The sequence below is a fragment of the Falco peregrinus genome, chromosome 1 (genome assembly GCF_023634155.1).
Source record: "Falco peregrinus isolate bFalPer1 chromosome 1, bFalPer1.pri, whole genome shotgun sequence".
Classification (NCBI taxonomy): domain Eukaryota; kingdom Metazoa; phylum Chordata; class Aves; order Falconiformes; family Falconidae; genus Falco; species Falco peregrinus.
The window spans coordinates 64450483-64468424 of NC_073721.1; the positions used below are offsets into that span (position 1 = coordinate 64450483).

The 17942-nt window shown below is 48.5% G+C and overlaps 1 protein-coding gene across 26 annotated transcripts in view; it reads right to left on the reverse strand.

Moving 5' to 3' along the window:
* The window catches only part of NRXN3 (neurexin 3), a 1021997-nt gene that overhangs the window by 368925 nt on the left and 635130 nt on the right, over positions 1 to 17942 (reverse strand). For 2 of the 26 annotated variants that reach the window (XM_055812542.1, XM_055812532.1), the window contains exon 1: positions 4479 to 5541. The exons of 21 other annotated variants lie outside the window; for them this stretch is intronic. In XM_055812542.1, the coding sequence (XP_055668517.1) occupies positions 4479 to 4722 (244 nt within the window). In that variant the 5' untranslated portion in view covers positions 4723 to 5541. Of the gene's footprint in view, positions 1 to 4478; positions 5542 to 17942 lie in introns of those variants that run through there. 3 more of the 26 variants (XM_055812590.1, XM_055812601.1, XM_055812579.1) reach the window with 3 other exon arrangements.

The following is a 17942-nucleotide window of genomic DNA, read 5'->3' on the forward strand; positions in this document are numbered from 1 at the left end:
GCAAAAATATTAGGTGTCATTGTTGTCAGGAGGCTAGAGGCAAGCCACAAAAAGTAGATAGACTCCAGCTTTTCACCTTTGCAGAACTTAACTGCAACCCTAATTTCAGCTCTGAATGAGGTTAATTTTACTGGATCACTGACTGCTCTGTATAGAATGATTTTTTTCCCTTTTGTTAAAGCTACCAACCTTTGCTTGAAGTAATCTCCTGATGATGAACAGGGAAGGTCCTGCTCGGTACTGAGGAACAGGCAGTGCCAAGGACTGGGAATTAGTTTTCTATTTTACAGAAAAGGTAGGACTGCAGTAACAAAGACCCTTGAGATGAGGAATAGGTCACACTGGAGGAGCAGCAAGGAGTAGGGCATATGTATTGTAGAGAGGGTACACTGTCACAGCTGTATGTGGCAAGCTTTGATGCTGTTTTGCAGAATACCTGCCTATTTTATGGAAACACTCTTGATTTATCCAAGCATTTGTTCTTATTTTCTAATTTTAAAAAAGACATAAGAGATGGACATAGTTCATATAAACGACAACTTCTAAGAATTAACTAAGGCCTGAGAGTTACAAGATCTGGTGACTGTTGACTGCCAGTCCTCACCTCACGACAAGCCTTCAATTTTTGCTGTGGCTTGTGCAACAGCCTGAGCAAGCCTAGTCCCCACGAAGTGAAAACCAAAAGAGAAATGCCCCCGTGCAGCCATTGCTCCCGCAGCTGCCCCTGCACAGCAGTACTCTGAAGGCTGGGGCAAGCTGCACCAAGCATCACACGTCACCTCTGTGCATCCCTGGTCCCAATCCATTAAGGAGGGCCAGAGAAAAAAACAGCTGGAGGAGGAAAGCAGAAACCAAATTAATTCATCACTAAGACAAAACATGCACAAATCTCTTCATTTTGTCTGTCAACCAGAGGCATGCATTATTCATTAGCTGAGGTGATGAGGACATGGAAAGAGGGGCTGTGAAGCCACTGCTGCAGGCTCTGGTAAAGCAGCTGACCCGGCAGGGTGCTCAGCAGCTAAGGGGAGGCAGGAGGACTCTGCACCTGTGGACTTCCAATAAACACTGCCCCAACTTTGTTCCACAGTTGGATTTTTTCCCCTGCCTCTGTCCCACAAGCCCTTAGTGAAAAAAAAAGGAATCCTGGCTTTCCCTTTCTATTCCTCAGGGAGAAAGATTCTGCCTGTCCAGGAAGGTCCTCACATGAAAAAAAAGATTCCTTCTGGCTTGTTGAAGTTCTCTGCCTGGCCAGTCTCACTGCCCTGCTGACAGGGAGGTAAACCTGTTACAAAGACTTTCTCCTTGAGAAGATGCGCTGTGCCAAGTTTTACATTTGCAGATTGCAGCTCAGCTACCGGAAAGCAGCAGCTCAGTGATTTCAGCATTAACTCTCGTAACCCCAGCACTGTAACGACTGCCGGGGCACGGTCCCATTCAAGTTAAGCCACAAAAAGGTTTTTCCACTGATTTTAAAGGCGCACTAAACACAGACTCCAAACAACCATTCACTGCTTGTGTGACACTTACTTTTCCTTTGTACTAGATAATAATCTGCTTCTTCAAACAGATTGAAATCCACTGGGATGTAGAAGAAAAAAAGGAAAATACAGTTTAAATATAAGACTAAGTCCCAGTGGTCAGCACTGTGGGACTGGGAGGAAGCACAGCAGGGTGGCCAGGATCCTGACCTGATTCCTTCCGAAACCAGTATAAATGTAGCCACGAAGCAGGGCAGAAGTCAGAATGAATTATTTGTTTCCCTTTAGCGAAAAAAAAAAAAAAAATTAATCAGAATCACAGGAAACACAGGGAATGCACGGCCTTCCTGGGATCTGACTCTTCAACACTGTCACGGATCCAAATTCCAAGGGCCTCTGTCGTACAACAGTAAAAGAAAACACAAAAATAAACCATGCATGTGTTTACAAGACCAGCTGTCTCTGTGGTCTCTTTTTCCTCTCTCTCTGTCCCCCTCCCTTAACTCATGGCCAAAGGGGGTTTCCATGCCAGCTTTGCTACATGACATGATTAGGAAAAAAAAAAAATTAAAAAAATCTCAGGCTGGTTTATGTACCAGCCTGAGCTCCCCAAGCTCTCCATTTCCCTTGATTCCTTACTGCAATGAGGACACAGAAAAAATGCCTGTCTCTCACTGAAGTTGATAACAGCTTTTGCTCAGGGCTCTTAAATGAGGCTTTGCTGGGCTTTCAGGGCAGATGGAAAAGTCATCAAGGAGAAAAGAACTATCATTTCTTGGCCAGGAAACAGACTATGGACTTTCCTGCAGACTAGTGCCTGCCTTTTACATCAAGGCTAACCGCTATCACATTTTGCAACATCCTTCCCTCCTTTCCTCACAAGTGACCCACGAGCCAGACTTTGCTATCCCCTTCCACCACAGGAGCACTCAGCTACAGAAGCATGTCTGTGTGGGACCAGAAAAACTGGTGTCAGAAACGAGGGAGAGAACCACTTGAAAGAATGGAAGGGAGGGGAGAGCCCTGGGACAGTTGGTTGAAATGCCGCATGACATGGCTGCAGTAGGCACTAGGAGGATGTGCTGGCAGGGCTGTGTCAGGGTTACAGGGATACTGAAACCCGGAGCATCACAGATAAGCACTCGGATGACCAGCACAGCAGTCTGAAGAGTTCAAATGGCACACTGATGAACAGACCTCCAATTAAGGCTATAGGTACCCTGGCAGAGTTGTAGAAGGAGCTCAGTACTGCAGGTCTGAGCCAAGGCGCATTGGAGAGGGAACGGGCTCAGGAACAAAGCCAGGAGGCAGATGCTGCGGGTCACAACTGAGCACCAGCAGAGCAGGGCTGCGCTCGCAGGAGGTGCTTTGGCAGCACTGCTGGAGGGCATGGGAAAAGGGTGGCTGGGAGCACTGCGGGGCAGGTTGCCGGTGGTCTGGCAGTGCAGGAAGGGGGAGCCCAGGGAGCTGCAGAACAGCACCGCGCTGCAGAGGCAAGGGTTGGGGACCAAAGTGGCACTGGGCGACATGGGTTGAGCTGGAGGTGCGCAGCCAGGTCTGCAGACACAACTGGCAGTATCCTGTCAGCTTATCAATCTTCCACTTCTACCCCAAAGTTCACATCCATCCCCGAAAGCCAGAGAAACACATCCAGGCCCCACACAGGAAGGGAACCAGTGCCATGTCAGGCATCAAGACCATCTGTTAAGCACCACCCATGTGAAACTCAGTTACAGGTTATTAATCATTAGCAGCAGGAGCCCTGTTATTTGCAGCGATACTCAAGGAGCATGCGAGAGAGCCCCTACTGTGCTGAAGTGAGGGATATGAGGGATCAGCCAGTCCCTGCCCCAAAGGGTTTCCAACAGGAATAGCTAAAGGAAGGCGAAGGACAGAGCAGAGTGCAAGTGCAGAGACTTTAGTCACCTTTCCAGTACATCGCTATGTTTGCCTAAAAGGTGGCAGAGCAGAGGTGCTGCGGGATTCACACCTTGGCCAGAGCTGCCCCTGACCTGCAGCCTGCAGGGAAAGGGCCAGGCCCTGGCCTGCCCGCCCTATCTGGCTGATGTGGCTGAAGGCAGAAGCCAATGGACCAAGAATAGAGAAGGGAAGGTGGAGATGTGGGGGAGCACCCAGGCCAGCCAGGTCCGGGCCAGCTCCTGCCAGGGCGGGCAGACTCAGAAAAGCTGAGCAAGAGGCAGTGCTGGGCTGGCTGCTGAGCATTGCTCAGCATTTCAGGGGCAGGATGCTGGCAGGTCACCCCGCACCATCCCCTAGCATCCCTGAGCCCCTCTTCCCCTTCTCCCTCGCTGCCAGAGTAGAAAACCACTCCCTGTTATTACCTGCCGCTGGGTTTCCCTGCCAGGCACCCAGCAGGGAGCCGGGGTAAGGACATCTCGCCTTTTCCTTTGTACATCCCGAGCCACCCGGCAAGTTCCCCAGGGCGGGGGGCGAGCGAGCCCACAGGCAAGGCAGGGGGCAGGCAGGGCAGCGGGGTAGCAGAGCAGGGGGGAGTCAGGGTAGAGGGGTGGCAGGGCAGGGGGCAGGCAGGGCAAGGGGGTGGCAGGGCAGGAGGGTGGCAGAGCAGGGGGGAGTCAGGGTAGGGGGGTGGCAGGGCAGGGGGGCAGGCAAGGCAGGGGGGCAGGCAGGGCGGGCATCCCCCCGCCCCGAGCTGCACGGACCACGTCAGCGGGGCCGGGAGCCACAGAGTTGGTGCTCCCCTCCCGGAAGACCCCCAGCCCCTCAGACACACACACCACCACCCCCCGCCCCCGGGCAGGGAAGTTGGCTTTGGCAGCCCGTCCTCAGCCGTGGGCTTTGCTCGGGGAGGGGGCAGGGGAGGAAAGGGAGGTTAATGGGGAGTGGAGCTAACAGCAGGAATACGAGGGGCTGGGAGGACCCCCCCTTCCCCGGAGTCACAGCCATCGTCCCTGCTCCCCCTCTGCTGCTCCAGCGGCTCTGCAAAAAGGTTAGAAAGAAACAAGAGTGGGAACCCACCGTGTCCTCCTCGGAGGGAGACAGGGGAGCGGTAGATAGAGATAGGCACAGAGTGGTGCTTGCTGCCGTGGAAGTGATGCTCATACTGAGCCTGAGATACAGACGAGGAAGAGGAGGCAGAAGAAGCCACGTTAGAGGAACTCCACACAGAGCTGACGATACATCCCCAAAAGAGGGAGCACATCCACAGGGTCCAGGCGGGGCGGCGTCCAGGGCAAATGCTGGGGTCTATTCTCAGGTGCATGGTCAAGGCACAGGACACCTACAGACGGACAGTCTGAATTCCAGCCAGGGAGAGAGGATAAGGTTCATGATGCCAGGGGACCCATGCTAGCAGCAAGAAGAGTCGCTTCCGAGGCTCTAGCGTGTGCGTGTGTGTTCAAGAGGCAAAGAGACAGTATGTGTCTGTGCGAGAGCGAGCGCTGGGAGGGAAGGGGAGGGAAGGGGAAGGTTAGGAACCACACACAGAAGAATAATACGCGCCGTTTCCCAGGGCTGGAGCTACTGTGCCAGGAGCCCCGCGGCCGCACGGAGCCTCCAGGAGAGCGCAGGGAAGCCGCACATGTCAGCGGGAGGGTCCCGGAGCTTGCACTGGTCAGGTTCCTCCAGGATCAAGGGGTCCTTGAGGACTTTTCCCTGCCTGCGAATCTCCGTCTCTCACTTTGCGGAGAGGGACTATTAAAAACGAAAAAGAAGAAATAAGCCAGAGACCCCAGGTAAATTTTTGATTATTTTTTTTTTTTTAATCCCAATTCCAGGGGGGGTCTGTTGCTTCTCCACTAGCAAGTGTTGCAATGCAGAACTGCTGGGCACACACACACGCGCACGCACACACACAGATCTGGGGTGTTATCCTCCTTCCACCGGATCCAGGCGACCGAGGGCTCGAGCCGATTAACCCTGCACAGCCGGGGAGGGCAACGCCAGGTCTTCCCGGGCGGGCGCGGCGGAGCGGCGGGGGCCGGCGGCACGGTAGGAGCGGGGCGCGGAGCGGAGCCGGGGGCGGGATGCTGGCGGCCGGCGCGCCAAGTGCGGGCAACTCGGCGGCGCAGGTGAAGCGCAGCCGGGCGGCCGGGGAAACGACTCCACGAATGGGCGAGCCGTATGCAAATATCCCGGCCCCGGCGAGCCAATGAGGGCGGCGGCAGCTCTCCGCAGAGGGACTGGCTGGCTCCGGGGGGAGGCGGGGCCGGGGGGCGGCACCGCCCCCGCCATTCATGCGCCGCTGCCTTACACACGCGCCCGCCGCCCCCGGGCCCCGGCCGGCCCCGCGCTGCCGCCGGGGAACACCCGCACCACGGACGCGATCGCTCAGGAGTTCCCGGGGCAGCGCCTCGCACCGGGCAGCCCACGGCGGGTGCCCACCCCCGGCAGCCGCCGGCGAGGCGCGCAGGGGCGGCCCCGGGCGGGCAGTTGTGCCCCGGCCCGCCGTGCCCCACGCCGCGCCGTCCCAGCGCCGCTACGGCCGCCAGGCGAGGGGCGGCAGCGGCTACGCCCCTTGCCCTCCGCACCGCCCTCACAGCCTGGTCTGTGTTTTGGCTTGTGCAGCTGCAACAATCGGCTGAGCCCAAACAGGCACCGTTGCGCTTAATCCTGCCCGAGCGAGGGCTGCGGCCGGAGTTTGCGGCGCATAAAGTAACAAATAGACGCGGTAGCATCAGCGGGTGATGTATCGCCTATCAATTTGCACGGCAAAAATCCCCTGCCACTCGGGGGGAGCCAGGCACCGACCGGGAGGTGACTTAGGTGACATCACGCAGCGAGGAGCTTTGGAAAAGGCACTCGGTGGCCCCAGGACCCTCCTGGCACTGCCTGCCTCCCTCCCTCCATGCATCCCCTCCGGCCGAAATAAACTCCTCCTGACTGGGGGGTTTCCTTGTCATCCCCTCCAGGTCTCTGCCCGCAGGTGTGCAGGCATGTGGCCCAGAAACTTACTTGGCTCATTTCATAAGTATTTCCCTAACACAGAGATGCCGTGTTTTCGGTCATTGATCTCCATTTGGTCCAACACATCAGCAGCTTGTAACGATCAGCCCAAATTGCACGCCTGATAACTTCTAGCTGAGAGTGATATGCTTGTAATTTATTTTCTAGTAACTTATACGATGTGATCTAAATCAGGGGCTAGAGCAGGTAGAAATACTTCAGTGTTTCGCTGGGCTTAATCAATGATTGTGGACGGTAAAGCTGGAAAGCAAGAATATTACTTTCAAATTTGTCCAACATCTGCCACCTAAGAATCTCAGAGTGCTTTAAAATCTCTTATTAATGAAGCCATTCAGCAGCTTTAGGTATTTGCTGTTTTGCAGATAAGGAAGCAGAGGCTCAGAGGCGTTGAGCCGGTAAGTGACTGATAGACACGGGAACTGAACAGAACAGAGGCAGAGATTGTCCATCCTAAACAGTACATGCTGTTAGTGTAAACGTTTGACTGATTTGGTGGCCGTTTGTTAGCTTTATAGGGTGAATATCAGCCTTCCTCACACCGTGGCACGCAGCCAGCGATGGGGTGACCTGCAGCGTGGATGCCTGCTGGCAGGTTTGCAGTGCCACGCGCAGGGCACCAAGCGGTTTTATCTGGGCGAAACAACTGTTCCTGGCCCTGAGTTTTGCTGAGGAAACTGCAGGTGCTGCCATATGCGTGGTGGGATACCCAGAAGTATCCTGGCTTCATGAGGAAGCCGCCCCCTTGCTCCTAATGGTACTTGGGAGAAGAGGGGGAATGTCACCTGGCATATCACTTCCAAACGGCTGCCTGCCAGCCCGTGAGGACGTTGCTGGCATCCACGTTCAGTCCCTCACCACAGAAGTCCTGACTTTCACCCAGTCTGCAGACAAAGTACTCTGAAATATTTATTGTGTAGTTAAACTGTAGGGGGCTTGATTTAGGGGAAAGGAGGAAGGATGTGTATTAAATACACATCATGGAAAAGCTTATTTGTAAAATACGGGAAATCTGCTCCAAATAAATTTCAGACCCAGCTAGTTATCAGCAATGCAACAAAGATCCGCCTTCCATCATTTTACTTTCTTTTTCTCTAGCTACAGCATTACAAAAAGGACAGAAGATACACACATTACAGGACCAATGCCTTAAAAAGGGGCTACACATCTAAACACTGAGGACTCAATGCTGCTTGTCTAGAACATAGTGGTAGAGAACTCATTCATTTGTATGGAAAATGGATGTGGTTTAGGAAGCACAGTTCTTGAGTGAAGAGCAGGGGAACTGCACAGATACACTCCTTGCCACTTCCCTGTAACTATTTGCCATGTTGCTGAAATGGGAAAAAACAGAAGAGGCACTTTCTTTGTTGACTAAACTATGGTAGCATCCTTGAGTTCTTAATTCCCCTTTTAAAGTCCAGCAGATCACATCCTCTTCTATTCTCCATACCTGAGCCCCTGGTCATGCTGGCCACCTCCTGAGCTGCTGCGGGAGGCAGAGCCCTCAATGACAATAAATTACCAAGCTCCAAAACAAACCACATCCTTTCCTCAATCTGCCACCAACCCTTCCCCACATACAGAAGTACCAGCTTAGGTGCAGGAGGCATACCAAGGAGGCAAGCATCACTTCAAACTGCCCTGGCCAGAGACAGAAAATGCCCAGTAGTCCCTCAACAGGAGAAAGACCTGCTGTGTGTTGTCCCTGTGCTCAGGAGTTGTCCCATCTAAGTTCTGCCTACCAACCTTCCTTCCCTGCAGCCCACTGGGTAAACCACCCTAGGCAAAAAGGAGAAAGGCCAAGAAAGCCAAACTGCAGGAGTACAGCATAAATATAAAAATAAATAAAACAAAGGAAAAACTGGGAAGCTGGCTATAAATACATCATAGGGTTCTGGTGACACCGTAAAGTACTGGAACTTCACTCTGCCTTGCTTTATTAGGTGTCGGTGGATGTATTTACTGCCCTGTAATTCACAGGTGGCTCATTTATTTAGCAGCAGCACTGCAGGAAGAGGGCAAATTTCAACTGCAGTTTCCCCTCTTGGGTGGCAAGGGGAAGTTTATAGCCAGCAGTGAAGTCTCAACATTATTCCCACCAGATTTACTTCAAAAGAGGCATTGTTATTGTCCTATTAGTTTAGTTCATCTGAGAAAACATACAGTCATTCTAAATGCCCCATGTCTTCAGAACTGAGATGGGTGCCTTGAAGGATGATGATTCCCATCATAAGTTGTTCCCTACAGATGTGGGAAAAGTAGTCTTATTTCTTACATAGCTGTTTCTTTTACTAGAAGAGGGGAGGGCCACGATATTCTGCAGAAATGAGAAATAATAAAGCAATTGTTTCTGAGTTTTAGAATCCCGGTAAGAGAGCCAGTTGGCTTCAAGCCCAGGAAAAGTTTTTACTCTACCTTATTTGTGTCAGCAAGTACAACTCTATATTTCCTCGTAATTCGTAGCTGTTAATTACTTTGCTGCACTCGGGACTGAAAAAGTCAGCTCTGCTCTAAAATCACGGATCTTTAAACCTGGATCCAAAAGGGGAATCTCCATTAGCTTTTAGCCATACAGGGTGACAGCCAGAGAGGTGACAGCTCTGGCTCCCCCCAGCAGACCTGAGCGAGGTACAGCGTTAGCCAGTGTACTGCTATATAATAAGGTTAAGAAAATAAAGTCTGTTAGAACAGCCTGTCACCCAAAAGTTTTTCCCCAGACTGAACTGTTTCTCTCAAGGTTCAAAACAGTCCGTCCCCACACCCTTTTTTTTTATTTTAAATGATCTTTTCTAAAAACAAGAAGGAGGGTGAGAACAGATTCCGCTTATTATCTTAAAATAGAGTCTTAAATGAAATAAAATGAACCAGAGGGGTTTACATGGTGTGGAGAGCATAGGGCTGGCATACAGACACCTTTGTCTTTAGCAAGCTACTCCAAATATTGCTGAGGACAGCAGTGACCAGAAGGCTGGTAACTTCCTCAGCACTGCCAGCAGAATTAACTGCTCTGAGACTAGTCCCTGGTGTCCCACTGTCCTTGTCATCACTGCCTCTCTGCAGGCAGCCTCGAGAGGCAGGTAAGACCCGGTGGCATCAAAGAATTATCAGTGTCTGCTCATCCAGAGGGAAAAGGAAGGGTTGCTTCAGGACAGGGCTGAGGACCACGCACACAGCTGCTGCTATGCAGTACTTTTTTCTGCCTATAACCAACTCGCTGCAGTCTCTGTAGTTCTCAGTTTTATTCTGTACTTTTGAAGAAAACTGCAATCTTTTCTCAGGCTTCTGTGCTTTCCTTTAGCGACCAGCAAGTCCAGTTACCCACAAAAGTTGAGGCATATGCCCTACACGTGACACAGGGCAGGTCTAATCCTCTTTTCAGCTCAGCTGCAAGGGACCACACTTTGCTGCAAGCAACTAATACAGCAGCTCTGGAGCCTGGTTTTGTTCTCGTTTATGTCAAGGTGAGTAAATTCAACAGAGCCAGTGGATTGACATCAGTGAAGGGAGATCTGACCCTTGACGTTCATTTGCGAGAAGAGAAACGCAAGCTCATTACAGCCAGTTAGCCTTGGCTAGCAGTAAGTTAGCCAAAAGCAACAGTAACTGCTGGGAGCTTTGACAGAAGATGAAGGACACAAATTCAGTTCTGTCAGGCATCCAGTTTAAGGGCCAGAAACCTTACAAAATTCAGGCTGTTGTTTTCTGGAATTTCAGACCTACTGTCCTACGTTAGTGGGAACAAGCAAGAACAAGCATGGGACACACACACAAATATAGCAATATATCTCATTTTGATAAGCATTAATTAATTATAATTGGTAAAGAGGCAACATCAGAATTTGCTAATGCAAGCTGACAACATGTTAAAATCGCCCCTCTTTACTAGATAATGTATAAAGACAAATCCAGTGTGCTCAGCACTACATAGACAGAAGCAGAGAGTCCCTTCCTCAGAGAGGTTACAGACCTGCTGGAAAGGCACAAGCCAACACACATTGGACCAGCTTTATAAGCAAACAGTATCTTTTTGGCTTGTCTGCTAGTCTGTGAACCTAAGAGAACGGAAGGCTTAGATACTGGCAATAGTGGCTTCACACAGGAGCGACTAGCGCAGCTGCTTTCAGCCCTGAGCTTCTAAGTTTCCTTCCAGTCATCACTGAATGTGCTACAGAGATACCCCTGGCTACCTGCACCGAACACCAGCAAGCATCCTCTCTTCTAAAGCTGCCTCAGAAATTAGGACAAGACCCTTCTCACACCTTGGACCCTCTACCAGATCAGTAATTATGGATGCGCTTTGTGTTAAATGAAGGATGCTTATGTGTGGTTTCCTTTAGTCATCATGAGGAGCTTCTGCTATTCAAGTACCCGTCTCCCCTTTTCTCTCACAAACACCTCGGTCCCTGCCCCCGGGGTACTTTATCAAGGTGGGCTGAGCAGGCTCCTGACAGGCAGGCTCATGTCACAAGAGAAAACCGATGTGTGCAGCTGTGGAACTGCTGCCACCCCTTTCACTCTCAGTAGAAGCTGGGCTCAATGGCAGCTGTTCAATGTCTTGTCAGGCAGAGAAACAGAACCTGCTTCTACTTCTTGTATCATTTTAGGCAATGCGACTTTTTATCAAAAGTTTGTTCAGACTCAGAAAGATTACAGAAACCAGAAGACCGGCCAAGTTTGAAGAAATCAGGGTTGCCCACTGCTTGACCTTAGCTAGTTATTGAATCACCAGTGAAGGAAAAGGAGCCCGATGGTTTACTTTCCTGACTCTTCTGCCACAGAATTCATGCTTCAGTACCTTTACTGCCGATGTATCACTAAGGATACTAGAATAAAATGGTAGTGACCTGTAGCATGTGCTAAGAACTGATTTTCGTCATTCAAAACAGCCCTCTCTTACAGGACTTTCTAACCAACTCTAGGATATTATGTTGAGCCAAATTCATCTCTAGCACAGCTCCTAGCAACTGATAGTATGGATGCAAGTAGCTACTATGTTTATGAAAATAAAAAATATTTGTGTACCTTGTTCTCCCTATGGTTGCAATCAGTGTAGGCAGGTCTAAGGTGAAGGAGAACAGCCTGTTCCCAGCCTGGGTGTGAGCCTTGCCTGGGATAAGACGCTGCTGCAATCCCTTGCCTTTAGTGACTGTCACAGCAGCAAGAGGTTAGACACACCAGCGGATCACAGAGGAGGACCTGTGACCTGCTGTCATCTTGGCTGTATCTGTTCTGTAGATCAAGATCTCCGAGGTCTGCCAGTCCAGCACCTTACACACCAGTGCTAAATATTAGCACTGCAGAAATAACATTTATGCCATGAATTCTTAGTGTGGAAGAAAAGAGCTGGGAAATTATTTTTGAAGAGCTCTGAGTTCTCAAACTTAAATGGTACCTGAAAGACTGGAGTAGAAAAGAGACAGGGAACAGACAGAGTTAAAATATCTGCTGCGATAAATACGGACCCTATTTTAATTTTTACCCGTGAAAGCAGAAAGGAGACTTTTATTTTCCTTTTGCACTCAAAGAAATCTTCTCTGACACAGAAAGGAAAAGCTGGAAAGACTGTTGGTCTTCCTCCTTTAAGGTGGTTTCTGTGCTAATGAAAAGCTAACTAATGCACACGGTGCACAGGCTCCCCTCTGCTTTTCTTCTCTCTTCCACCTATCATCTCGCCGGGCTTTTGCCTGTAATCACCTGTTCATCTCGCAGCAATAACTGCCATGTGACCGGTGTTTGTTGCAGTCTCCGGACCGCCAAAAAAAGAATTAAAAGAAAAGCAAACAAAGAGGTAGGGGGGAAATCTTCAATGACACAAGTGCCTCACTGCCAGCCAAAGAGTGAAACGTCTCCTGTGGGCAAGCCTGTTCGTGTGGGAGCTGCTGGTAGGTGTAATTTCCGAAGATGTATACCTTGTCAGTGTGCAGAAGATGAAGAGAAAAAGCAGGTCAGAACTAAAAAGACTGGAAGGACAAAAGATGACACTGTGGGGAACAATTCTTCTGCTTTTTACCCTGAAAGACCCTGTGCTGCACAGTCTGTGGCAAACCAACTTACTGGCTAACGCATCAGGAACAATAAGACCATTAGATGGCCTTCTCCTCACCCAAGGGAAACAGCCACTTTTCTGTGCGGTGCCTGCGATACGCAGCCTGCGCGGGGTGGTACACGATGTACAGTGTCATTGCTTTCAACTACAGTAGAAACTATCTTTTTCCCCTCCAAGTAACTAGGCTCACAATAGATGAGACAGCCAGGATCTTCAAGAGGCTATATAGTCCATCTCTCTGCACCGAGGCAGGATAAACTTTACCTACAACATTCTTGGGGATGTTGTCTAACTTGCAATGACGAATCAAAGTCTCTGGAAGCAATATACACCAATGCTCAACTTTATCAAGAGAATTGTTTTTCCTTTTCATAAATCTGCTGTAGTCAAAGGAGTTGCTTGTGACGCCTATAAATTACAAATGCATTAATCAAGATATAATTCATACTAGCTTTCCTCATGCCTAGACATAAACATACTAAAATACTGTAACTAACAGCAGTATATAATATACTGCAACACCGTAATGGTATGTACAAGCATTTCACTAAGCATGTGAACAACATGACCACCAAATAGGCAAATAAGATGTGGCAAGTTGCTTGTAGGAGGCATCCAAGAAACAAAAAGTTGCAACAAAGGACAAGATAAGCATAAGGGATGCAAACAGTCAGGGCCTCCTGTTGAATACCCAAGCAGCACGACTGGGAAAAAAAAAAAAAGAACAAGAGAAGCGGCACAGTTAGCAGTCGAAGATCCCACTTTTGAGAGAGTGAAAGTAGTGTTAAAACACCAGGTATGTAAAAAGGAAACTGGATACGGAAGATGACTTCATCTTTGAAGCATCACTTCCAACTTCTCTCCTCCTTCTGCAGCTAAGACCATCAAGGACCATAGCTGTCGGTGCTAACTATAAAGAATCAGCTCTATGGTACTGTATAGTCACAGTTAATTCAGGGCATAAATGATAAAGACTAACAGTTTTGTATACAAAGTAATAATTAACGATAATGATTAGGAATTAACCATTAGCATAAAGTGTGTTGTTAATTAATGAGTGCAGTAAAGTTTTGTTTTAAAGTTTAAAACTGGCCTGATTTATCAGTCTTCTAAACGTTCCGCTCCTAGCAATCTGTAATTCTCTAACAGACACACACACATTTTCAGTTGCAGTATTGTGGTCTGTTATTTCTTGCCCTATCATAGAAGAGAGCTTGACTCCATCCTCTTTACAGCTATCATTTACATATTCACAGACTTCTGCTATGTCCCTCCTCCCTAGACAAGGATATTTGCTTTATTGTCACGTAGAGATCCATGGAGTTTAATCTGTGCACATTATTGCTGGTTTTCTGGAGACTTTTTCCAAATATCTACATTTTTCTTGCAGTGCACCCAGACTGGGTGCAGCCTTTTGGAGGAGGTCTCATGAGCACTGCATACAGAAGAAGTTTTTTCTACAATTACTTTTTACAATTAATACAATTACTTCACGTATCTCATTGATGATATTCCTATTTACTTTACCTGTAAGACATTTATCCCTCATGCATAGAAGGAGGGCTCGTATTATCACCCTGCTAGCTACTTCCAGTTTTATATTCTATAACATGGAAAACACGGCTAAGCCCTGGTCCGTGAGTTCCTAGACCTTTTTCATTAAGGTTTTTGAAAGGTTTTGCAAATTTCAGAAAATGCAGCTTAGGTCATTGTAGCATTACACTGGGATGGGTAGTACAGCACCAACTACTTGTTCCCTGCTGGTATATTTAATACTGCTGAGGACAGGCCCTGGTTTCAAGGCATGCAACACACCCACGCAAACAAACCAAAACAGATGGAAGCAGAACAAACTCCAGGTCCATTTACGGCAACTGATCAGAGGACTTACTGGGATGTTTGGTCTCCAGCAGAGAAGCTCAACAAAAGCACAATAGTGAGAATAAACGTAAGGAGCGTGAACTGCTTTAATAACATCTCTCCCCTTGTGAAGCACCTCACTCCTATCATTCCCCAGGGTCTCCAACCCCACTCCGCCCGCACAGCTCCTCCAGCACTGCAGGTCTCCCGAGACACCAGCAGTTTCCTCGTGTTGTCAAATCCTCCATCCTGCCTGTGATTCAGTGTTTGCGCTAGTCACATGGATGCTAAAAGCCTCCTTCCTCAAACTGAACACTTCCCTTTACCCAGCACCCTTGTCTCTGAGCAAAACAGGAGGGAATTTGTGTAGGGGGAGGCACCCAGCAGCAATAAAACCCCAGTGGAGCTGCAAACGCTGACACCGGAGCAAGTGCAGACATCAGGAATACATGGGCTTTAAGCACCAGGCAGCTGTGAAAATTGGCAAGTGGAAACAAAGAAGGGGAAGGAGCGATACACTCCCCACTGATAGGCTGTATAGAACAGATAAGGCGTAACTGCTCCCAGCACGGATGTACTACTTATTGGACAGGACAAACAAAAAATTCCAGCTACTCATTGTAGAAGTGCCAAGGGAAAAGCTGACGATAGGGATCCAGGGATTACGTTTAGTCAGATGCATACAAACACGTGTGCACGCACACATATGCATACTTGTATTCCTGCTTCCCTCTCAACTCTGTAGCCTCTATATCTCTTCCTCACACTATCAGCCAGGGACAGCTACTGAAGAAAACCAGAAAAAAGGGAAAAAAAGGAATGCCTGCATAACCCACAGATGGAGCTCACTTGAAGAATTATGGTTGGTTTTTTTCCTCTTCCTTCTGATCTTCTGGTTGGTCACACAAAAGCTGTCTTCACCCTGGACCAATTCATCCCTTAAGTCACCACTTATGGTATAATTAGGTCTACATAGTTTTAATGAGATGTCACATTTCACCCCCCTCCCCTTTTCATCAGTCACCCAAAGTGAGCACTCAGGATGGTAACACACAGTCTGTTGTTGACTCCCCCAGGGTACTGCCAGCAGTGTGGTGGGGATTGTGAGGGTGAAAGAAATCTGAGTGGTCTTCAGGATGACTAACTCTGAATCATTTGTTCCTGTCGTCTTCTCTGCATCTGATCTCCTCCTGCACAGAAATCAGAAGGCACCTATTCTGTGACAGCCCAAGCTACCAGAAATCCCCCAAAGAGGCAGAAAGCAGTATGTGATCAACAGAATAAACAGACACACAGGTGCTCTGCATAACACCTCTTCTTGCACTGAGATGCGTCTTACCCACCACCAGCCTCTACATTACATGTAATCCTCCGAAATGTAGCAGCAGGCAGATAAAAAGAGGACATCTGATATTCCTGGCTACCTGAAAACACGTTGTTCTACAAGCAGCAGAATGACAGAAATAAGTGAGTAGGAAATGAGGCTTCATGTTTCCCCTTTGTCACCCCCTCCCCCCACATCCACCGTATAACCTCACCACATCACCCTCAGCTCCCCCTTCATTCTCTCACACTCCCTCCTCGGATTTTTGTCATATTTCCTTACCTCCCTGTAACACCTTTCCCTTCCTTCCCTCCTGTCTCGGTTGGGCAAGGAGGGGGCAGCCTGCACTGGGGCAGGTTCAGAGCTGCCAGCCCGCCAGCTGGTGGACCAGCTCTTATGCCTCATCAGGGACAAGGAACAAGTTCTGTAGGAAATCAGGATCTCCAGGGCTTCAGTGCTCCTGTGAAATGTGGTGGTTGCTGGCCAGGCAACCAAAGGGGTGACAGCCAGACAGACTGATTGCAGAAGCATCATTTCCTTAGAAAACCCGACTAAAATAACACTGCATCGCCAGGCTAGAGCAGTATGGCCTCAAGCAGCGTGACAGCTGAAGTTGCAGGTTGTCAGCTTCTCACTGTGGGCAAGAAACCTTTTGTAGGAGGAGTAGCAGAGCCAAAGAGTATGGTATGAGGGCACGGGTAATTCACGTCTTAGATCTGCACTACATATATATGGTAATGAAGCACGGTTTAGTTAAAGGATGACAGAAATAGCAGCACCAGAAGGAAACCTTCAAAGGTGAGTAATTCTGTGCCACTTTGATCAAGCATTACTATCCATTGGAAATGGGGGATTTCATCTAGTGTTGGCAACAGGACCTAGACTGGCTAGAACACAAAGGCAGGGAGACTGCTTCTCTTCCCAGCCCGCAAACATTGCTTTGGTGTAAGAGCCAACCACTCAGAAACTGCTTGGGGAAGAGAAATAATTTATCTACTGCAGTTTGAGGTAGCAGGAAGATATTATACAGAAGTAAATCTCAAAACTAGTATGACAGCGTGTTTCCAGATTCTGGGGGGGGGGGGGGGGGGGGGGGGGGGAATAAGTGGCATGTGAGGGGAGCCCCCAAACCATCTGGCTATTTGTGGGTTCTCTTGAGACGCTTTGATCCATCTCCAGAAACACTGCTGAGCTTTGAAGAACATAATAATGAGATTTTAATCTAAAGAAATACGTCCCTGAAAAGCTTCTGCTTTCAACAGAGGACCATCTCATCGTTTGGGTTTGCCTTTTCCCAGCAAGCTGTATTGCAACAAATTGCTCTCATTACTGGGTTTTCTTAGGTTGCTAGTTACAGGCTGAAAATAATATGTATCTAGATGTTTATGCAGAGCTTATTGTAGCTTAGGTTGCATAAGTCATGGTAAAAAAAGTTTATAGGGTTAAAATTAGACTAGACAAAGCACTGAGACTAACCCAGGCAACAATTCCACATGTACAAGTAGGACAGCTGGCATTTAGCAGGTATTTTTACCTCCATCCATCTTCATTTTTCTCCGCCTCTATCTCCCATCTTTGTAATTGCCCATCCCATCCTGCACAGGAACACACACAGGCTCACCCACTCACTCCCATTTCTTCTCTTGCCAAGAAGAGCATCCTGCGTGGGATTCAGTCATTTGTTGTCCACAGAACTTCTGGTGTGTGCCTCTCTAAATAGCTGACATCTGGAGGAGCTAGATGCTACTTATACCCTCCTTAGCACGATCAGATGCTGCTAAAGAATGTGAACAAAATGCCTCATTTTTTAAATATCTTCTCTTCACGCCCTCTCCTTCTAACAGTTTGTTGTGGTTTTGTTTTTTTCTTGGTATGAACAGTCCACTACATATAGTGATCATCTTTCAAAGCCGTTGTTCTCAGGGACACAAAAAGACCAATATAAAAGTATATACTGGTAATAATCAACTACTTCTGCTGTCCAGCACTCACTTCTATAACATATTCAGTGGTTTTTAGGAAGAATGTATCACTCTAGAACCCTGCTGTAGAGATAGGTACACAACCCAGGTACCCATGGTGGCATTCAAGTTCTTAAATTACCAGACCCCCTCCTTCATTATTCAACAGACATCTTTATTTTTACAGCAACTAAAACAGGGGGTTCACAGCCTACATAACCTTCTAGCTGTACAAATATGTTTCACTAAATGATTCTTTCTGCCTCACAAACAAATCAGGAGTCCACAATAACATGATCTTGTAAATAAACACCAAAAAGGAATGC